Source organism: Adelges cooleyi, unplaced genomic scaffold (assembly GCF_023614345.1).
Source record: "Adelges cooleyi isolate 19-005CV unplaced genomic scaffold, UGA_ACOO_1.1 ACOO_flye_CR_arks_rails_tigmint_CR_PRNA_108, whole genome shotgun sequence".
In the NCBI taxonomy this organism is placed as follows: domain Eukaryota; kingdom Metazoa; phylum Arthropoda; class Insecta; order Hemiptera; family Adelgidae; genus Adelges; species Adelges cooleyi.
The window spans coordinates 15,513,547-15,538,960 of NW_026095761.1; the positions used below are offsets into that span (position 1 = coordinate 15,513,547).

General features: G+C 29.6%; 1 protein-coding gene across 2 annotated transcripts in view; it reads right to left on the reverse strand.

Annotated features, from left to right (window-relative positions):
• The window catches only part of LOC126846168 (rap guanine nucleotide exchange factor 4), a 121,957-nt gene that overhangs the window by 31,504 nt on the left and 65,039 nt on the right, over positions 1–25,414 (reverse strand). For both annotated transcript variants that reach the window (XM_050585401.1, XM_050585394.1), the window contains exon 3: positions 21,689–21,795. In XM_050585401.1, coding sequence (XP_050441358.1) covers positions 21,689–21,795 — 107 coding nt within the window. The remainder of the gene's footprint in view (positions 1–21,688; positions 21,796–25,414) is intronic.

Sequence of the window (25,414 nt, forward strand, 5' to 3'; positions counted from 1 at the left end):
CATGCCTTACGGAAAAATACTTGTGGAGTGATCGGATTTTCTGTGCACTGTATCACAATAGCGTTTAAGTTTTCTCTTTTTCTTTTCTTTTTTTACCTTTAGTTATAGTGGTTCTTGATGATTAAATAAAAAATCAAATGTTAATAGGATGTCTTCTTCATAAAAAAACAAATCATCAAAACCTGATCACCTTATCAGTAAGTCGTTCCTATTCCCGTAAAAATCATTTTTGACTACCACCAGTTTAACTCATAAACGCAACACAGGTAGATTATACAAATTTACCTTGAAGCTAATATAAATTGATATAAATTGACATGACCAAAGTTTATTTTCGTTAGTAATATACGATACTTGTTTTGCATTATATTCTCATAATTTGGCCAATAGAAACGGCTACACATTTAATCATAACTTGATATCGTAGCACGATTTTTGACCATTGTGTCTGCAGGCCTATGAAAATATTTCTCTCATAATTTGACGGATTCCCTCGTATTTACAAACTATTCATCAAACTCGCATGCCCTTTTGCATTATTTTGACATACAGAAAATTCATCGATTTTTCCTCTAGCCTAACCCAACCCGTCAAGTTTGTCTCGACCCCTCTATGTGACACATAGCGATTATAACTGAGCTTAATATATAATATTAGTATTGTTTCAATACGTGTAAATCAACGATACCACTTCGTACTCACCTTAACTTTTGGAATATATGCTTGACTTTAAAATGTTCGTCTAAATTTTGTTTTATTTATAAATATAATATAATATGAAAACTTAACTTCTAAAGATTCATATTATTAAAAACCCTATCTACTATAAAAATTTCTTTTTTAAAAGTAAATTTTTATTGTAAATAGAGTTTTTCAAAAATTTAATATATTTCCAACTTAAATTTTATTTCTAAACATGAATTTTAGTAATTTATTATTGAAGTATAAAAATATTTAGCTTTTCTTAATATCTTTACACATTTAAATAAATCTGTATAAATGTAGAATTTTTGCCATTATAAACCGTTTATTACAAAATAAGTGTCTCAATTTGTATATATGGTCTTATGAAAAATATTGAATTTATAAACTCATAAATGCTGTTCCATAACAATTTTAATATTAGAATATTTTCATAATATTATTATGTCAGTGATTTGATTTGCGTTTAAACAAACATTGTTAAACATTTATTATACATTTATTGAGTACCAAAACTTAAGAAAACTAATCGTACTTTAATTACCATAACCTTAAAAATTATGTATTTAAATTCAGATAACAAATTCCTAGTATTCTTGTCATATAGTACTTGAACTTAATTGTGGCTTAAAAAAAATGACAGCTTCTAAGTAAATTTTAATCTCATAACATCATATATTTTTTTAAGGTATTCCACAGATGTTTTAAACCAACATTTTTTATTCATAAATGATATGCTTAATACGTTTATTGTACAGTAAAAAACAACCAACCGTCGTCACTTTTTTTTTAAAAGTTACGACAGCACTGTATCTATACATATTATTTATTTACAGTTGTATATGACCATAATTTATGTGCATATTTTTACATTAAGTTTCTAAAAGCAAAAGCTTGTAAACAAAATATCTTTGGAAACGTTAATTTCCGAGGTGCCTTCTGAGAATTATACTTGCATTTATTATAAATTTGTATATGTGTACATTGTGTGCATATATAATAGCTGTAAGTTGCTACTGAGTTGGTATAAATTGTTTTTAAATTTACTTTGTGTACCGAAAAACCTAAAGGCAACCCCTCCGTTTCAAATAGAATTCTAATTTTATTTAACATACAAGTTTTTTTTAGTTCAAACTTAAATATCGTATCGAGTATCAATTCTCGACAGTTGTCATATCAATTATAAACTTATTGTGCAAATGTTTGCTTTTTTACAAAAATATTATAATTTTATCGCATTATATTATTTTTAATTTATTATCTTATTTTTTAAGAAAAACTGTAGAGTGGTTTTAACTTTTACCATTTGTAATAATTACTTAACAGGGTTGATGTTTGTCTTGTCTAAATTATAATAAACTATCTAAAGTAGATATTATTATTTATTAAGGATGGTCCAAAGATAAATGTAGTAATAATACAACTTAAATGCGTTAAACCCAATAATATAGTATCCTGCAAATTTGGCTTGGCCATTCGATCATATTAATTCAGGAAAGGAAGAAAAAAGAGACAACTGTTAAGAAGAGGCAATTGCAATCCACAAATAATTTTTCAATTAGGTATACCCATTTCAATATTTGATATGATTGATTTATAAGTCGATTATAATAGCTATAAATACCTGACACTACTGCTTACCTTGGTCAAACTATAACGTTTCTTGTAAAATATAATAAATATTTCATTAATTTAATATTTTATTATTCAAAAACTCAATATCGAATTGTAAGCTTAAGTTCAACAATTTTCTTTGACGGTTTTGCCGGATAAAGTCTTTCGAATTTTTACAAATACTTTGTAGTCAGTTTTTAATGTAAGTATATACATAAAAAATAATAAATAATTACAATATGATATGAATAGTACACGTGTATGCAAGATTTGCGTGCTGAATAGAATAAAATACATATTTTCAATTTCGCGATGTACAGATTATTTTTACCAAACAGATTTGTGTAAACTAGTGCCCCTTTATATAAATACATACCCTGCTTCACCTTACTTGTTTTCAATACTATAAACGTATTGCCAGAAATAAAGCTGTTCGCGTACTGCTTGAGCACCAATGTAAACTGTAACTGTTGTTTTGTATTGAAGAAATCTGAATCTTATTATTCTGGGCACGTTCGAGTTAATGGCGATAGAAGAAGGGTTGAATACACCGATATCAAAGAAAGCACAGTACTTGCATCTCAAAACATAATATAATACATTATTATGCCAACACAGGTCCTACGATGGATTTGACGTTAAAAATACCCGTTTGTGCGCATATTATTAATATCTCATGAACAGAATAAAAATTTTAAAAAGCAAATATTTTTATATGACGGTGTATTTATTCCGATATAAAATATTATGTATTCTGATTAATGAATCAATAATTATTCAGGAAATTACTGTTAACTTGTGCAACTCATAAATTCTAAATAAAAATAAAATAATTTATGTTTCACAAAGTCACCCATTCTCCGTTTCCCAATCGCCTTTACCCTAGAAATTATAAAACTTTTATTTTGAGTACTATTTTTTAAAACTGTTTTCAAAAAAAAAAAAAAAAGTATACCTAAAACTAGTGCTTAAAACTTCTTATCCAATGCCACGGTCGAGCTAAGTATACAAAAAAGTGAGTTCCGTATAATATCTGGAATCAGAGTTTGCCCATTTAAACAGTGCAAACTAACGAACCATATAACTGATTTACATAAAAAATTAGTCAAATATCAGAAAAATTGTGCGTGTTAGTATAGTTTTGTAAAAGTTATATAAATAATGAAAATTGATGTAGCGCTATGAAGCAAAATATACTAACGTTTTCAGATAAAAATCTAGTCTAAAATACTTTCGGTGTTGCGCGGTGGCTGGGCTTCTTAAACGGAGCACCGATATTGCCTATCGTCGCAAAAAGTATCATCTGGTAAAAATATCTAGTTTGTACTAGAGCTCTCGATTTGTTACATGCTCATGTTTTTTTGTATCCGTGTGTAATGTTATATTATTTATACTACTATAGTAATATTATAATTAATTGAGAAAATTCACGAACGTTAACACCAACTACATGAATATTTATGTAGTTCGTACTTGGAGAACTTAAAAACAAACCAACGAATCATGTGGTTAAAGAGGAAGTAAATGCATCGTCAATAAAATAATTTTACTGCCGAGCAGACTTATACTATTCTCTTTAAAAATGTGATAATGCGTAAAATACATTTCGAGGTAAGGCTGCATATTATTTACGGTTGTGTACTAAAACGGTTTAGGATAGCTACGAATAAAAGTGTGTCATATCATATATATATATATAGCTTTATAAATAAATATATAAATATTATGAGCCCGTCGTTTTTACAAAACACATAAACAAAGCGTATATTGCTAAGACTATTTTTACCAAGAAAATATAAATTATTCTCAGAAACATCAAATTCAGGTTGGTGACACAAACAAATAAAATAACAATATAGCGTGGGAAAAAAACCTACATTAAAAACTATAGTGTCTGGTTTTCAATTTTATATGTATTTTTGAGTATTTTCCATTGCCCTTTATCGATCATTAATTATTAATTCTATAATTCCTGTCATCGCAAAACAAGTCTTATATATTATATAGAGTAGAATATTTAACTTAACAGGATACAAATGGTTTTGTGGGGGACAAGAATGTAACCGTATACAATTTTTACAATGGATATCGAAGAACTTTATTTACGAGGTAGCGTTTTTAGTTTTTTGGTAAGTAACCAAATTTTCCTAATTAGACCTAATCTAATAGAACAGTCGCAAAGCTGGTGCCCTAGGTTAAAATAATCATTTTCGAACATTACAAGTTCAAAGCGCTCGGGAATCGTTAAACGTGTTTCTATGTCCCTATAACAATGTACGGCTAAAGGCATAGACTTAGTAGAAGGCCTTAAACACTTTCAAAAAATCGCTCATTTTCTCTACTACAAGGAAAAACAATTATCATCATGGATATGTTTTTGGTTATTTCGTTGTTGTAGCTAAATAAACAGCATGTTATCAATGAATCGCAATCTATATACATTGTTGTTAGTATTGAAAAGAAATCATTTTAGTTTATAATTCGAGAATAATCTGTCGTAAAAAATGCAAAAAGTTTAGTTTTACGGCCGGGATTGAACCGTGTACCGGTCGTAGCAAAAAATATATATAATTTAAAAGGCGATTACTGTGATATTAGTGTAGATATAGTAGTTTTAGGTTAATACAACATATACAACAACAATAATATGTATTATTACAGGCATACTAATAGTGTTTGAGAGATAAATAAAATTGGTTGCTAACTCCACTTGTCCAAACGACGGACATGTCTTAAGTCGTGAATATTTACAATCGTGTTAGTGTTAAATAGTTGGTGTTGATTAGAACGAAGCAAAGAAATGTCTGCGCCGAATTTCTATACAATTTAAAGATAATTATGTAGAAATACTTAAAATAATTAGGTAACCGGAAACACCAATGAATAAAACGCTGTCAGGAACGTAGCCAAAAAAAAGTAAACCCATTTAAATTATTTATGTTCTGGAATTTAATACCTTTTAACTTCCACGATAAACAAGAATAACAATAATTAAAAGTTTTATACATATATATTATATTTAAAATAGGTGCCACGTCTAAACAAAGTGTACTGAGTTTGGAGAGTCACGTAATTGAGAAAGTTTTGAAATAGTCTTTTAAAGAGTAAACTTGTTTTTGTAAAATGTATTTTTGATGTAAAAACTAAACGATCACATTGATGTTATATTATTTTAAGCAAAAGAAATTATCAACCAGTTGAATGATAATACTGATATACCTCTATTCGTAATACATCATATGTGAGCATTATCAATATTCACTGTTTTGTGTCAATAAAATTAAAAAATATAGGAATTGTCTAAAATAAAGTAGCAATTGTTTAAATTACTACAAATGTATGTGTAAAGTGTAAATTTAAATATTTACTCGTAACTGGTTAATACTGTAAATAAATATAGAATTAAAAATTGTATGAAGAACCCTTCGAATGTACTTATTTTGAAAACCTAATGTAATAACCGTCATTAAATAAAACGACTAATTAGTAATTTTTTACAAACTAAAAGCAAACGTTATTCGGTTTCATTAATAAAACCAACCCTACTTAAATTTATTTAAGAGTGAAAATAATTTGGTTATTAAAGTCATTGCAGAAAAAAACTAAAATATATCCTAAAAAAGAAATGTTTTTTGACACGCTGTATGGTTACATTATTAATTAGTTGATATTTTAATTTGAAAAAGAATCGTATTGTTAATTAATTCATTTTTAGTATTTTAATTTGGTTTTAAGCAACTTTTTATACGTACCTATGTAATTAACAATAAGATACGTGAACTGCCAGTATTTGTATAATTGATATCGAAAATGCATGTTGAACTATTTGACTTTTATACATTATTCTAAACTCCATACTATACTTACTGTAAAACTTAAAAAATATATTTCTAATGAAAAACCTATGGATTTTTACTAATAATTTTAAGGAAGTAAAAAAAGAAACAATTGTGTAGTTAATACAATAACACATATATTAGTATTATTACTAGTAAAATTGTTTTTCATAAAACCATGTTTGTGTATTCGGGTTGTAGAGAATTGTGTAATAATTCAAAAATTGCAATGAAAATAACATTAGGATATCTACTAAAGTACGGAAAACGTTTTCTAAAGTTTCTAGTTTGTTTACGTTGTACATAGCGTTAAAGTGTCCCCTAAGTTTTCTACAAATAATTAATTTCACTAAAAAATGCATTACTAGTTTTCATGACAACAGTTGCAGCTTTACAGCCGATTTTAGCTTGTCTTATGTAAATATTCTGTACAGTTTTTTTAGATTGTCTTGATTTTATGGTAATTATAGCAAATAAGTAAAACTTTAACCCCGGCGACGTTAAAAATGACAACAAAATAAAATTACATTTAACGCAGTCCGTCGGTGATTTTGTACAAATCAATTTTGCTTGGTATATTAAACTCATTAGTTAAGGTATTACCTACGATTACTAATTGTGAAATATAAACTATAATTTGCAGTTTTCATAAAAAAAAAAAATGTGTACGAATAAAACAGCCACATAAATAATTATACACACCGTTTAGATAATGGAAATTAATGTTTTAATTAAAGACTACCATTATAATATGTCTGGTCATCGCATTGAACTGTATATTATAATATATATTTTATTCGCGTGGGTCGCTCCTACATATAAAAGTGTCCATTCGATTAGTGAAAAGTTGTTTCGCCCAAATGCGATAATAAATGTAATATGTGTTATGTATTTTGCAAATGAATAAAATGGCACTTTTATGTTATTTAATGGGTCTATATATTATTGATATCGTGCAAATTTATTTATCATAATATAACGTCAAATACTTGTATATGTATGCGTGTTAAATGTTTTATTCGAGTTACATTTTTGCGCGACAACGGAAAATTGAATTTAAATTTAAACATATGGCAACGCATCTATCAGCCGACAGCTCTATTTGTAAGTGTATAAACGCGTTTATTGTATAAAATAAATAATAAGAGAAATAAGTGTAAGCTCAGCGGGGAAATATATGGGATAAGTCTAGGTTACATGTACTATAGTATTCTCGGTACAATTTGAAATTTCTATTAACCATCGTAGGTATTCCTACCCTGTAAACGTCGCAATCAATAACTAAATGGTTTTGGATTTTTCATTACATTCGTAGACAACAACCGTACCCTCACGCGATATTCAACAAATTCAGTCCAGGAACCGTAGTATTCACCAACTCTTTCCCAAGAACAAGTCGTCTATGTATCTCCACGCGAATGGTGTGCTGCCCAGTGGTTATTGATGAGACCAATTGTTTAAATGCGGACACACAAACTTACATACCGAACGAGTGCTCAGGCAAGTGTCGGCGGCTGTATGGAGTTCGATAAATTATTATTGTAATCAAACACGATACGACAGACCCGTTTTGACGGTTTTACCGCAATCCTTCCGCGAAATCTTACTTAACAACAAACAACTGCAACTGTGGCCTCCTGTTCCTTTTCAAAAGTTCACCGTAAAACATCTTAAGGCCACCGTAGTTCGCGAAAGCGTCTACGCAAAACCGGCTTGGACCATACTATTGAAATCCTTTAGAAGTTATAACGGATAGAGGGGAGGGAGGGGAAAATTCCCTTAAAATTATTATCTGAATGAGAAATATTTCGGATTTGTGTCGTAAAATAAAGATCTTTAATGAGATATTGTAGTTCATTTTAACTACATTTTCAGAGTCTTAAAGCGCAGTATTTAGCAGCTGTATAAGATACCGTCATACCGACCACTAGAACCCTTTTTTTATTATTATAACGTTTTTATGAACTCACAATCTTGTTTGTCGTTCCGGGTGGAATCTTGCAATTCAAAAAGACTTATTTCTCACCCGCCAGCAAAAATTATGCGTGGTGCGTTTGGGCGTGAACGGTGCTCAGATATGAGAGGTACACCAGGTTCAAACCCGTTCCCATCATTACACTTTTTTGCATTTTCTTACAACTTTTATTCAACTTTTATGATCATTTATACAGTAATAAATCTAAAATTATAAGCTTTTAAATTGATTACTAATTCTTATGATAATCCTTCTGACCATGCAGCAATAACATTGTACATTTAAATGTATAGATACGTACATACGAAAACAAAAAAGAACAAAATAACTAAAGTAGATTAAAAAATTAATCTAAAAATAACGTTTTTATGCGCTTTCAAAAGTATAAAATAACCCTCCGGGGGTCTTGATAACCAAATAGGACAGATGAACTAGAAAAACGTGGGTCGCATCTTTACTACTTCACACGTCTGAATATAAAATACACATTCTCTTCTCATTAATAACTACCTTAACTCATAATTCATGCACAATCATCTTTTCTCTTCTAAATAAAATAAAAGTTTATGACATGTCATGTAAAATTGAGCACCACATTACTTTAAATGTTAAGCAAGTAGGTAGTTAACAAAAAAATTGAAACAACCTACATAAAAAACAAACTTTTGAGAGAATAGCAATTAATTCTTTTTAATTTGCAATGAAATTTAAAGCAAGTGGCACGGAAATCCATTAAATTTCATTTTCGATAAAATGTCATATTATCACTTTCTGATCCGTTCGGTTAGAGAGACAGCATTATGAGAGACAACTTAATGCATTAGCATAAAAGCTTAGGTTTTATTATCTAAGTAGAAAGATGCGCCCCACGTTTTTCTAGTTCACCTGTCCTATTTGGTTATCAAGACTCCCGGAGGGTTATTTTATACTTTTGAAGGCGCATAAAAACGTTATTTTTAGATTAATTTCTTAATCTACTTTATTCCTTACTGATGTTGTCAGCGTGATAGTAGCAGTACCGAAAAATTACTTTCAAGTTCTATAAGCACTATAATATATTAAGGGCTTGTACTCAAGCAATGTATTTCAATACCATAGTGTAAACGAAAATACACATAAATCAAAATTCAAAAGTATTAGTTGATACATAATTTCAAACTAAAAAATTTATTATTTTCATTTTGAAATTTTTAATTACTGCCATAAAAACAATCTTCAAAGATTTGTAAATAATTAGAATTCTATTTAATAATTTATATAACCGGTGTAACTTTCACGTAAATATCCGGAGTCAATTTCAAACTGAAGGGAAATATAAATTCGATTATCTCGTTATAATAATAACTATAGTTATACCGGTTTGTCAACAGTTCTTATACGTGCAAGTATAATAATAGAATAATGATTGATCTTCCAACGTTTTCTAATCACAAAATACACATACGCACTACAAAACGTCAATATAATTGATTATCTCATGAATTTACAATATAATAAAAGAAAGTGTCTTTACTTTTTGCAAAAAAAATTGTGTATCGAACGTAGTAGGCGCGTGGAATAAATCGATATTAGGATATTCTTGTCTCCTTGGGGTATTATTTGGGAGAAATAATTGTGTGTGCTATTATAATAATGTATTTGTAAGCCGTAACATAGGCATGTAACGTTTTTACAGATTTTAACATTGCTAATTATTTATCAATGAAGTTTAATAGAAATTCTATTATATATAATATAAACACGTGTATTGCTATAAATTACTGACAGTTCATACCTAGAATTTTTTTGCTTACAATGGCACTCTCGTGATAAGAATTAAATTTCAATCCCCTTCCATGTTGGCGACTACTTGAAAATAAAAGGGTAAGAATTGAAAAACTTATAATGAGTTTTGTAAAAAAAACTAACCCAAGCCTCGTGGAAAATAAAAACTCAAAAGCTCATTTTACAAACGTTACAAAAGGTGAGAATGCCACTTTCAGACCCAAGGTTCATTTACATCATATAAAATTATTGCACAAGTTCATATTTTAATATTATAATTAAAAAGTAAACAAAAAATTGACATAGTTTTTAAGATGCTGCAACCATATACAATGAGAGACAAAGCTGTAGTAGAATTGCATAAGCAAAGCGCCGGAATTTAAAATTATTATCTCCCTACTTCTATAAAAATGATACTTAATAGAGGTCAATTTCAATATTCCAACTATAGATTTATACAGATGAGTTTGGTGAAAGAATTAGTCATTCCTTTTTACGGATCCCAAAATCATTTGACCCGCACTAAGCTGGCAACAAACTGTAAGCCTAGCTCAATAAATCAAACCCGTTTAATTCCGGCTATTAACAATGAAATACCGAACTTAAACGCACGAACAGTTAAAATAAATAGCTTTGTTGACTGGTAAACTATATAGTTTTTTATTTTTTCCCTTTGGATACAAAAATTGTTTCCAGACTTAATAAACGGCCAGAAATCTTATGAGTCTAAAACATTGAATAATGTATTAAGTTAAAACAAAAAACAATACAATTTTGAATTTGAAACAAAAATAACTTTTAAAAAACCTATTCATCTTTTTTTGTGATTCCGGAAAAATTCCACTCCTTCAAAGAGAAAAAGTGTACGGAAATTGTTTTGGTTGTTAACGTTTGTCGGTAGTACTATGTATTAAGAATATTCTATACAAATTTTTATTATCATTATAAACAATACACGTTGTCCTTGGTTATTAATTAAACTAATAACCAAGAGAATATTATAAGTAATTTCAACATTTTTAAGTGAATGTGATATCTACTATTTATTTATGTTCATTACGAAGCGCAATTAATTATTCGAGTACATTTTTAAATATTATTTAATAATATTAAGTCAACTGTAAAAAAAAATAAAAATTAATAACGCAGACATAAAATATGTCATTATGGTCGTCTCGTGAAAAATATCATTAAGTAAACTGAGAAATATTAGATAATTTCATGTCCTCTTATTAACCAGCAAGATGTAATATCATTATTTTTGTTTTGTATTTCTTCCTTACGAGTATTAATTATTATTTAATACGTATATAATACTACGTGTATTCGAGTAAGTAATATATTTTATGTCAAAACAAAATCTGCCACGATTAACTCAATCTCGTTCGTATTTTATTTGTCAGAATAATAATGATCCTAAGCAAATTCACAGCAGAGTTCAACCAATTAAAACAATTTTGTAGAGGAGAAAAAATCGGCTTAGTTGACCAATACTATGCAGTACTCCTGATAAATTAAAAAGCCATTTCGTTTAATTAAAAAAAATAACGGTTTTATTTCATTAAGTGTATTGAGAACGAATCGTGTTAGAGAGCGTTGGGCACAGATGTCTTCTATTTCCGAGAAATTGCTCGAATCGTTCGAAAACAGTAAAACAAAACAGATTCAATTATTTCTCGTTAGGTTTTTTCCTGATGTTTTCCCGACCGTATTATTATCTGTTTTCAGAAATAAACTACATAGATGTACACAATAAAAAAAGTGCTCATGTCGAAAACATATTTCTCTATTTTATTATTATTTATAGTGCCTACGCAAGTTGCATAGTAATTGAAAATAACAATATCCTGCATCAGTTTCATACTTAAACAGACCCAGAAATTAGGGTCGAAAATTCCACTTTCTAACCAGCTTATTTCCCGAATATATTTGCATGAGGTTAACATATCGTAAACCAAAGTAATTTACTTGGAAATGCTTTGTCTTTGCAAACATACATACACACATAACATAATATTTGTATTCGCTTTAACTGCATTTTAAAACAACCACTAGTATGCTTTTAGTTTTTATCACATTCTACATGGTGCTTGTATGTTAGAACATAGATTAAATGTACTATAGATAAACAATGCCCATGTTATGATAGAAAACGCACAAAACAAAACATTTTTAGCGTGGATTTGGGACACTGGGAGCGCTCACTCGTAGGAAGGGTGGTGGAAACGTGTGGCATAGCTAAAGACAGAATAAAGCACATGTGATCCACCGGTAAGCATATGTTTGAAATCGATTCTGAGACTTATTGATAGAAAAACTAACTACAAAAAGAGCTTCCAGCCGTTCCATATGCTTTGTTTATCTATAGTTAGACTAAAAAACAGAAGTGGGCTAATCGGTATCTAAATAGCACCGGTACAGTAAACAATACATATAAAGTATACTAACTAAAATACCTACACTAGAAATTAGCCATATTATATAGAACGTGTTTTGTCAATGAAGTCTGAAAATACTCATGGGTAAGTCTATAATTTACTACAATATATTTTCATAATGTAGTAGAATTAAAATGCAAATCAGAGTGCAAATAATGTAAATTAAATATATTAGTTTTGTATCCCAACGTAGATAATATTATATTATTATTGTGATTGTACAGTAAGTATGAAGGTATATCACTAAGAGTATTACAAATTTAATATTAGTTGCAGTTCAAGTTGAATTAGGATTATGATATTGCTGGCACGTGCATGTGCACAAGCGATAAGCACGTCCTGTCATAAAATATTACAATAATTATAATAGTCACACATTGTAATGATCATAATAAAACCATGCATACGTTATCACAGTTCATCAGCAGGCGATAAAACTATATTGTATTGTCTAAAAGCGAAACATTACTTATTAATAATGAACAGCTCGAATATTTTATTAGCTTCGTTGTTGTTTTTACAATGATGTGTTTTTTTTTTGTGTCTGGACCTATCTCGTAAGGCGATGAACCGATTTCTTCATGTAGCAACTCTATAGATCAGTAATCATACCTGAAAGGTACATTATAAGGCCAAAAATTTAAAAAAGTAACCCCTTCCCCATCAAAATTGAGAAAAACACCCAAAAAAATTACAAATTTTTCGACTTAAATTACGATGCTCTATATCTATTTAACAAATAGTCGAAAAAGTTCCAAATTTATGTGAATTGTTCTTCAACCGTAGTACTATCGATAAACATTAACAAACCAAAAAAAATATCATAAACCCTTTCCCCTAGAAGGAATAGAATTTTTTCTTTATTTCACTTTTTCAAGCAAAGTTTTAGAGATTTTATATCTGAAAATTAGACCGATGGTAGATCTAAAATGGAACTATAACATATACAATTTTCTCAAAAGTCTGTAGTCAAATTTGTTTTTATTAAGGAAAAACAACAAAATAGGGTAAACTTATACTTTGGCCGTAGTCAGTTTCTAGGTTACTATGTGTGAGTGAATCAACAGTCTACAGGTAATGAAAATATTTTAATTATATTGTTAATTACGAAGTATGACAGTACATTTTTATAGACAGACGATCAACCCTTATTGTATCCACCCTGTACAAGACTAAATATTAAAGTTTAAGTACGTTATTGCAGGTCCCGCGATATCTTCTAAACCGCTATAACTGGTTTGAACATACTATCCACAGATTCGCATCGTGCGTTTATTTAAAAGTAACTTTATCACTTTCGGTTATAATAAAATCTGTAGACCTGTGACCTCTCCGTCTCCACTATGCTCGACCCCACTGTACTGGCTTTTTTTATATTATTGTTTTAGTTTTAACTGTAACAATTTGAGTTAACATTTCATAGAACTTAAAAAAGAACCTCTAAATCCGATTACAAATATTAAATACTAAACAAATTGTTAGCGCATGAACTATAGGTTCTTATTCATTCTTGGAAAAGCATTTGTTATTTTTAAGTTCAACGTTAAAAACATCTACATTATCCTAATAAGTACATAATAATAATAATTAAGTTGTTTTCAACAATAATAATTTAGAAACGGAGAGACTACCAGCATAATGCGTTCATTATTCAAAACAGCCCGTGTTACTCCGGAAGTACACAGTGATTATTATCTTTAATTAAATGATGCACATTTTGAGTAACCAGATTTTAAGTAAAATTCTCTTGTAGTGTGTTACTCCATTTTTTATTTATTAAAAATAAAAATAAATTCACAATTTAGTTATAAAAAAAAAATCATTCGTAGTTATCTAGACAATCTGAACGAAGTTTATGTAACAAATGTCTTGTGGAAGAAATTAGTAGTAAAAGTAATAGTTGGCTATACAAGTTTTTAAATTGAACTCTCATTGGAACAATAAATGCATGTTTGAAAACAAAGTTTTAGTATCTCTGTTATAATATTATATAATCTAAGCAATACTATTAAAATTCACTCGCAATCAGCACTTAGTTGAACTGAATGCTTGTCTATATACCTTCGCTAAGGTGAAGCAGTAATAATGGCTTGTAAAACTATTATCAAGCCAAATAATTGTTTGTCATGTATACTTGAATTACGATCACGATTCACGGGGACTTTATTTTAATTTAGTGTTAACCTAGCTACAAATGTAAAACGAAACATGTAATTATAATACCATAAACGAGTATTGTTTGTGACTCGTGTGTTTAACATCGGCCAACGTGCATGCATAAATTATTAATAATAAATAAAATATCTCAATGGAGAGGATCTGGTTGAAAGTGTACGTTTTTGAGCCTATTGTGTTAGTATCGTCTGTAAAACATAATAATATACAAATTTATTGCACAAGACCACCCGTAGAGGCTATGAATTATTATTGGTCAAATTTATTTATTTTGCCCTTCCCTGCGGGAATTGACCGAAATAACACTGTGACCTAATAAATACCGACACATTGAATTACATAATAATTTTACCTGGTTGTTACTTTTTATTATCGGCATCCCTTTCGGCGGTGCAAACCGTAAACACATTCGGATGTCAATAAAATAAGAGCGAAAGGCCATAGGTTAGGTTTATTATTGTCTTTATTTTTCAATATAATTTACAAAATGTTTTTAACTAATATCTTGTGAAATCTACAACATATAAAATGTCAACAAAACTTGATAAATAGTAAAAAAAATTAACTCATTCGTTTTTATAAAAAGTCAGGACAGTGGCGTCAGAGCGTTGCGGGGACGGAGCATAATAGAAAGGGGGAGGTCACACGTCTGCAGGAATTATTATAACTCAATGTGATAGAATCACGTTCAAATTAACGCTTCGGTGCGAATATGTAGACGCAGAAATAAAAAAAATTATAAAAGCTATAATTTTGAGTATTAGGGAGGATATAATTAGGTTTTCCGTAAGTCGATAATAATTTATCACTACCGTTGCAGTGGCGCAACTGACTTCGGTCAAAGTGTAATTTTACAAAGTGTAGTTTTTTCTTTACAAAAAAAAATTTGACTGCGGATTTTCCAGAAAATTGTATATGTTATGGACCCATTCTAGTTTTACTTACTTCAGTCTAATTTTCATACTTTTAAGTCCTTATATTTTTTGCTTAAAAAATGAAATAAAGGAACAGTCTCCACCCCTTATTGGGTGAAGAGTTATTGAATTTTTTTAATTTGTAAGTGTACATCAATACTACTATAACTAAAAAATATTCCTTACAAATTTGGAAATAATTTGGTTACTTTTAAAATGTTATAACGCGCCGTATATTTAAGTTGAAGTATATGTAATTTGTTTGGGTGTTTTTCTCGGTTTTGATGGGAAAGGGGTAATTTTTTTAAAAATGTTTTGACCAGTAAAGTACATAATTAAAGCACAATTTCTGTTCTATAGACGTGCTCTTGAAGAAATCGTTTCAGTGGTTTAGTAAATATCGTGGTGGATATCGTAGTGAATATCGTGGGCTGAATAATAAATTATAATTCATGCAATTCATTCAGTTATGGTATTTTTAGACTAAATTACATATATAGTTACTAGTTATATAGTTAGGTATACATTAATAATGAACGTGGATTGAGCTAATAAATATTATTTTCTACATACTAATATGCCTCGAGTTTTGCGTTTTAAAGTTTTATTCTATCTTTCTTCTCTTGATTTCTGTCAAAGTGTATTCGTTTCTGTATTTAAACTGAATCAAGCTAACCCAGGAACTTAATGTCGAAAATGATATTATTATGAAATATGATTTCAAAAAAAAATATGATCAAAAAAATAAATTTTATCTAGTTGGTAATTTTAATGAACTTCGTTACAACTTACTAACGTGTAAGCGCTCATACTTAGCGCTCCAATACATTTGACAATACAATGACAATATGTAGCGACAAAAGTATAAAACACATTTTAAATGTGTGTGTGTGATTGCCATTCAAACGTTTAAATAAAATTTAATGGATATTAAAACGTGCGTAGGATATGTTGTCTAAACATAACAACCTCTTACATATATGCATAATATTCACAGACATTACATGAGTGATGTTGTCAGTTGTTTCCTCGGCACGTCTACTACACATGTGCCATGTATTCCACGAAGAAAACCATTGCACTCAATTCATTTCGGTATTTTATTGAGTGATAACAACCACTATCAAGAGAGAAACGACAAGGCGCGTCATTCGGAATTTAACACATAAACTATACAGGCATACCTACTTGAATATTCTATTCAAATAACGTGCTAGTAAGCCATGACGCATATATTCGTTTTAAAAGCTATTGCATTTTTAATATTTTGCCGACTGCCGCGTTCATTATGTTTTAGCATTGATTTTCAAAATCAATCAAAACATTACGTGGCTATCAAATTTAAACAATTTTTGCAGGAAATTTAGGTCAAGATGGCAGTTAGAAGCTTAAATTTTAATACTATACTACTTGATTTGTTTAAAAAACATTTTTTTTAACGTTAAACTACTACTTTTATTCACTTGCTCCTTCCTTCTTACATAATATGTTATCTGTCAAGTTTAAGTAATAATAACTTTAATATAACATGTTTAGTTAGTTGAATATTTTATAAATGCATTCCAAATTTAGTCGATTTCCGTTGACAATGGATAGCTTAAATGCTGTTTGTATGTATCCAACAGTGTTAAAATAACCGAAAAAAGTTTGTTGCAGATAACTATCCGATTACATATCGGGTACGTCAAAAATGGCACAGCCATGTTTGAAAGTGTCAAAAAATATATTATTATGTAAAGGATATTCCGAACTGTGTAAACAAACATATTTTATACACCTCGATGCGTTACTCTGGTGGATTGTATCGAAAATCATACAGCTGTTTTTTTACACGTACTTGTTTACTTTTGCACGTTTTTTTTTTTTTGATTAGTTTGCCTAAAAAGAAAACGCTGTTTTCAGCTCGTCGATGGGATTTGTGTATACTTTGGTACACTGGCAGTTTTGCACGTGCCTTTTGTTACACGCATACGCGCCTTTGGATTTTTTTAAATGTATTTCAATTGGTTTATGAGTTTATGCAATAAACAGTGCACACGCCAGATTTTGAAAAGGCTGCATTGTGGTTTTTAATAAACACTCGCTCAACATTTTGTATTATTAATCATTTCCTGCGTTTGATTTATGATTGCCAAATGCGATCTAGAGTTCACTTTGGATAAACCAAAATTCTCTGAATTCTCAAAATTATTTGTTATATTATTTGACACAACATTCTCAGTCGCATTCATGCGCTCAAAATCTCATGTGTATAAAATATAAATGTATACTACTTTTGTTATTATATAAGTCGAGTGATTTACGTTGTACCCAGAACCTTCAACAGGAAGTCAATAATTAAAAAACATTTTTCAAGTATTTTTTTCCACAGGACATAATATACTTTAAAAGGAAGCTGCTAATTATTTAAAATATTAAAGCGGTACAGCGCAATTGAATTTTTAGTATATTTTTTGTATCTAAATAAAAATTTTACATTTTAATAGAGTTATACCAAACGATGACACCGAGATGTTCATTGCACTTTAAAATGGCCTTACAGTAAATAAACTTTGTAAAATACATTTAAAAAAAATTAATACATTTATTTATATTAAAACGGTTTTCAGTTTTAAGGAAGATATGACGCTCTGTAGGTGCCATATCAATTAATTTACATTTTTATTTACAGATAATATGTTCATATCTGTATTTTAATTAAAAAAAAAGAATAATTTTGTTGATTATACGTATAAGTAAGTTCACATTCGATCAATGTGACTTGGTATAATTCTCTCAAGTGGTTATGAGGCAGTTTTTATAATATTCAATAACTATTTTTCTTTTCCTTTCCTAATTCTCTATCCCTGACCATTGCACAATCCGAACTAACATCTTTTACGGGGTTAAGATTCTCTCCCACTGGAAAAAACAGAGATTAGTCCGTAACACCAATAAAATTGTTAAAATAATCAAATAAACGTGAGTATTCTTATGAGTTTGCAACCTTTGAGTTTTTATACATAATAAAACTATGCCGTAAAAAAATAATTAAGCCAAAGTGTTTTCCGCTAAAACCTTGTAAAAAAATAAAGCTAATTAAAATTTCGGAAAAATATGCTATACATATAGATATATGGTAAATCATCTCGTTGCGTTTATTAAAACCCTACCTAACCTTGAAATTGATCAAATGTTTAGTAGCCGCTACTGTTGTGCTCTTAACAATTACTTTAGACGTAATTTTAAGCCAGACACAAAGAAAAATGTCTTTTGTTTCTATGCATGTTTGTATACTGTATAGAATATAAATATATGAGTAAAATATACTCTCGCCTTTTTGGGACTGGACATACCTAAATGGGAAAAAAACCTACCGAAAAGTGTTTAAGGATTAAAAGCTTTCGATTAATTGTGTTATCGACTGTTAAACAAAACAATTAGTAAAGTAACAAGGGTTTATAATAAGGTTATTTTGTATGCCCTGTTCCCGTATTTAGTAATTGATGGGCACGAGTTTGCCATAATATTTTAAAATGATTACACCGAAGCCTGAATGGAGGCTAAAACAAAGTGGAAACCCGGCGAGTAATTACGGAAGGGATATTAACAATATTATCAACCAGCAACGACCAGGTGATAATATAAAAGTAATTTTTTTATTGCGCAGAGGTACTTGTTTTCAATTACAGTGGTAATTACTAGTGTGATTATTATTTTAACGGTGCCTGAGCTGCAATCGGTTGTCGTAACGAGATCTATTAGGGTAAATAAACCGAAGTTTTCCGGTATCTTCGAATAGTCGGTTTTCTGGAATAAATAGTAAACTGTACAAAACCATTTGAGTAGGTTTCTAAAGGATAATGATTTTTTAATTAATATGTATATAATTTTTTTGGAAAAAAGTTTTCTATACAAAATTATTTGTTGGCCGTATTTAAATATGGTATTGAAATTGTCTTGACTTAAAAGCCATATTAATAGAAACCGCAACGAGAAAATCAAAATGTTCTTAAACACATATTAAAGTTTATTTCCCCCAAAAAAATGGTTTTCTTTATTGTAACTTGTTAGCACCGTGACCATTCCGATTTTATTCATTGTGTTCCAAAACACTTATTTATTTTCGAAGTAAAATAATTTATCCCTTGAACATAATATTCTGTTGAAAGCATATTACATTCCAACTTATGTTTAGAGGTGAGAGCCGGCCATTCAAATAAGTACCTTACCGGATGGAACACATTTTCCGAGAGAATGGCCGGCAACGACGGTAAACAGGATAAAAGCGACAAAAGGAAAATTGCCCCCCAAAGCTGAGATGTATAGCGGCTTGTTTTCACGGAACAATGCGAAGGACATACTTATAATTCGGTGAATGCATTGAGGCGTTTCGAGTATTGTAAACGAGATGTATACACAAAGTCCTCGCAAAACGTCGGCGATACAACGTTTGTGGGAAAATTATTATTAAACAAAAAAACATATTTATAACATCATATTATTATCATTATTATAAAAATTAAATTAAAACCTTGACAAAGGAAGTTAATGTCTATACAAAACTAGCAGGTTTATAGTTTATTAACATCACGGCGACGACAACAACGACGACGAAGACGATGACGAGCGCCTAATAACAGTTTCAAGTCTACAAGACAGAAACATTCGTTTGACACGTAAGCTTAAAGTGCTTTTGCTCCACTGGTCCATATTATATACCTAATGGCGTGTTGCGCTAACGCTTATTAAAACTAATTGTAGTGTACTTAAATGCTATACATATGCGTGCCCGACACAGTGTGTAAGCTTCAGGTTGTCAACATTCATAATAGGATAAAGTATGTAAAGACGCCGCGAAAATTAAGTTATACAACGACTTCAACACGAATTATAGCGTACGACGTTTTCCCTCTTAACATGACGGTTTTATTTTGTAATCATTTTAAATAACGTGATTTCGATTTCGTTGGTCCGAGGAAAAATAGTTTACTATACGTCATAAAAGAGCATAAAACGATAAACGGTTAACGTTTTTCTGCATATTATCAAGTATAATAATATACCAAATATGTGTATCTGAAACTTGTTTGATATTACAAAGGAAAATATTGCGAAAGAGGTTTCAATAAAGTACGCCAGTAAAGGATATGGAAACGAAAAAAAGAAATAACATAGAGCTGGAAGCAATGTATAGAGAAAGGATATAATATTATAGGATATTATTGAAGGGGACTAACGTGGGTCGGCGTTCAACAAACCCTGTCAGGATAAAACCGCTTGGTGAATTAAAACTTAAAAATGAGATGAAAGGATGTAGTAAAAAAGGATGTGGGCAATCTGTATTGCGTTAGACAAATCTAGTCCTGTATATAATACATTACAAACAAGTTGAAGGAAAGCAAAAAAAAAAAAGCTGGGCAAAGTTACTTTTCTCAAAATTGTTTAACTAAAAAAAAAACTTTGTCAGTTAACAGCTGATCAATGATCATTAATATGCGATTTCGATTCTATATCACCCTTTTATATTCTAACATATTCTATGTCTTTCTTTATATTATTATGTAGAACCCATCGAAACAAATACCCGCTTAGATCCTTGTTCCGTTAGCGATGATAAGACGTATACATTTGTATTTTTTGTGTAACATCAGATAGAAAATATTGGCTACTCTAAACGTTTTCAAATTACGTTTTACCATGTCATTTTGGGAGACTTAGCTGTTGTCGGTAATGATCGTGTTCTTTATATTATGTAAATACGGTACGGTGTTAAATTTCTGGATAAATTAATATGTAGAGATTCCCGGGCAAACATTATGTAAATTGCTATGCCGCCCACGTCTTTTGAGTATAGCACACAAGACCAAGGCTTCAGCTTGTTTTAACCTAATTTCATGTGCCATCATCCTAAAAGTCTCTATAACTTCACTTCCGTTCAAATTGTATGGAGCTTTTTCGTTTATCTCATAAAAAAAACAACACAATATATAGGTATACTCAATTTGTGCACACAAATAAATAATTTATTTTACCATAAAATAACAATTAAATATATTTACTGTTCTATTTGGACGTTTCTCATTAATTTAATTACCTATTGATGGTGGTTTAGGCAGCACAATTAACTCCAGATTTTACATTCATTCAGTTGTCTAGTGTATCTCGTCTACAACTGGTACATTATTCGACACTTTTTTTGGAGTAATAATTTGAGATTTTTTAAAATTGATTAAGTACCTATTTATCATACAATCAGTAGGTTTTTGGAAAAACTATAAGTAAATGTACCTTATCAGTTCCGGACGATGTAGTTTGAGCTGTATGAGCTAGCTTGGCTTCCAAACTGCCACCCAATACTGCGTACCAACTGGAACCGATTTCGCCTTGCCTGAACACTGAAAAAAAAAACGTTAAAGCGTTTGAATTAAACCGACACATTTTAAGGGGTTTTAAATATATTTTCTAATAATATTTAAGATGGGCATAGTAATGGGATTTTTAAATTCCTCTTGCGAATATAATAAAACGACAATAAATAAACTTGTGATGCCCTATCGCATTACTATTATGGGGAAAAATGAATCACTGAATCTGTTAATACAATAGTAGCGCGAGCTCCTTAATATTGTGTTCATTTAGCAGTCAGTGAGACGGTAAGTATTATGTTTAATCGGGCAAAGCATTACCGCTATAAGCCCACGACTCTTACTTAAACAACTAATATAATTAAAATCTACCTCCAGAACAAAGTAAATGGGCATCTTAACTTTAAATAATAATTTTCTCGCCATTGAGAATATAGTAAATAAAAATTAAAAGTATTGATTATAAATATTATTAAATTTATAATCAACGATAAAGGTCAATATCGTTTTGCGTTAATTCCAGTCCGCAAAGTTGATATTTATCTTAAAGAATATTTAAATTTAAAAAAAACGAGCATAATGCTAATACCTTTGTTATTTAAACTCCGTATTGTTGTATAAGTGAATTATCCAAAATTAAACGATTAATATAGATAATAATTTAGCATGCATCTGGGATTCTTGGAACTCTTTGGCCTTTGGAATTTAGCGAATATACTTAAACGAACGTACAAACCTTATAATATCCTTAACATCTAATACCCCTCAACATAATATGTTAAACACAAAATGTAAATGTTTTATATAATATTTGACCGTTGCTGCAATATCTCATTTGTTGTACCTGCATTACATTTTACTATTATGATAACTTCGTTATTTTTTTCAAACGCAAAGCGGAGGTTTTAGCTTTTTCGTTTTTTTAATAAAAGGATACGTTTGGTACGTTCCCAGAAATACGGCGTTTCGATAGAATCCGTAACTAGAGGCTCGTATGTATATAAAAAAAATATTCCACGCGCTTGCATTTATTCTATAAGTATATCGCAAAACATATTATATTGTACACCTACAGGCGGTAAGATACAAAAACACTAAATAAATAAATGCACATTATTTATGCGCGCACATGCGTGCAAAACAAGTATATAGTAAACGATATTTTATGTAGTTATTTTCATGTTCTTAGAATCAGTTATTCTTTTTCTTTCGAACATCTGTTGGAAAACAACTGGAAATGGCCGTTTGCCGTATGCGATAAGTAGCAACGACTAGCAACGGATATCCATAATAAAGCTCGCTAAAGTTAATATTCTCGACGTGATATGAGCCGGAACGAAAAGAAATTACCCGGAATTGCACGTACGAGTTACAAAATCGTAATGCCTATGTAATTTATTTTAACTTTTAATATATCATTTCAAAAGGTCCCTCACAGTCGGTTGTTAAGTATTTAAAAATAAACCTTGCCGCTTGATCTATTAAAGTATACCCGGTGGTCTGACAGAATTTACATTCATTTCATACTTCAACTATTGAAGTATCTACAATGGAAAATATTGAGATTTTTTAAATCAATTTTTCTAAATAAAATGTAGACAAAAAATATTTTTAAGTATAAACAAAATACACATTGAAAAAATGTAAATAGTTTATTTTTAGTTTTTTAACTTTATTAAAAGTTCGATAAAAGGCTGTAAATTTATTCGTCGAAATTCTACGACCTTAGTAATATACCTTATACGCGTTGGTGTGTGGTAAAGGAGGTGTGGATTATTGTACACAAATTAAGTTGCAACTAGCGTCCATGATATATTGATTAAACAATAGGTTGTACTGGTATTTGTAGTGGGTTCATAATTCTCCAGTAGTAGCATATAATAGTATCTGTTTAATAGTAATTTGTGTTAACTATTGTTTACCTAAAATACAAGAAGGTTTAAAAGAAAATTGGCATACATTTAATGTGTGATTTAGATTATATTAAACACATGAATAAGAAATTGCTAATTATTGATAATCTCCGCTGTTCGTGGCTGTGTAAATATTACATAATGTAGGTAAATATGGAGGACATTTATAAGAAGGAAACCAGTTTACATGCAACTTGATCTGAATAAAGTGAGGTCAAAGTTAAATTTTGACTGTTAATCTAAATGCCTTCAAATAAGTGTCGTGTCTATTTTTCACAAACATAATTCTATTTTGCGTATTTTCCATCCTAAAATATATTCTGGTTATAGTCCTAACCGGAACTGCTCTTAACTGATGTTTCATAATATTGTACACTGGATCCCTTCTGATAGATTCTGTCTATATGTATCAAATAAATTATGTTAATAAGTCACTCAAAGGAAGGAAATTGTAATTCACTAAACTTTAGAATGTATGAAAAAAAAGAAAACTATACAAAAATTCAGTATCTGACATTTTCAATTTCCATAGGGAATATACTCAGTAGCTCTAAATATTACTGTTGTAAAATATTATTACTTTTTTTTTCGTGCGTCAATCATGAAAATAAATATTCTAAAGATGAATTTAGGTACGTCGAACTGTAGCAGCTAGTTTTGTAAAGAAAAGTTATTTTTTCTTTAATAAATTTAATTTATGAATTTTGTTTTTATTATTAAAATGTATATATTATATCGTATGATTCAGAGAAACATTTTACAAGCTACTATAATAACACGTTTACGTGTAAAGTTTAAACGACAACTTTATGAGCTACGGTAATGCAGTCGTTTTTAAATTACCCACATTTTAAATAGTAATTTTAATCAAATGTTCTGTGTACTGGTCTTGCAATATTAATCAAAATATTTTCATCATTGTAAAGTATATTAAGTCCAAATTAAAATAGAAATTCGACTTTAGATTGATAATAAACTCGTTTGGCCGTTCTAAGAAATGTCTAAAAATGCGAATCTTCACTCTGTACCTAATTCCTAAAATTCATAACTCATAATTTACTCTGTATTATGTGAAAAATGCAAAGCTGCAGTATATTATCAATATAAAAAAAAAAACATTTATAAATGTATTATTTAAAAAAAAACTTGTAGTCAAACAATTATGAATAAATAATTTTAGAGTTTCGATAGAGTGTAAGTATAATTAAAATTATGTATCTAATGCTAATTGGCATTAAAATAACTTTATTTTAAGTCTGCTATAAAAATGTGCCATGTTTTAGTAAATAATAATTACAACTACTCTAGTGTATACAGATCCAAATAACTTCAGTTTTCAAATCATCTTTATCTTTTAGTTATTTTAAAATTATTTGTGTGTTTATTTTAAATACTTTCCGTATATTTTTGCTTTTAGCTTCGATGCGATAGCAAGAAGCTATTTGTTTAAATAACAATGTGTTTTTTTAGTGTCTGTAGATAAGATAACTTTTTTTCTGTAAACTGAATTACTAATGTAGCACTTCTGTAGATCCGTATCGTGTGCAGATGGTACTTTGGTGGGTCAAAAGTAAAAATGTCATCTTCTTCATTCCTCACAACCGGAAAAAACCAAAGAAAAATTTGATCGATTTTTTAACTATCAACTTTGGTTTGCTATAGCTTTGAAAAACCGGTCGGATCGAGTCGAAATTTGTATAAAACATTGATTAGGCATGCCTATATATACTGTACTT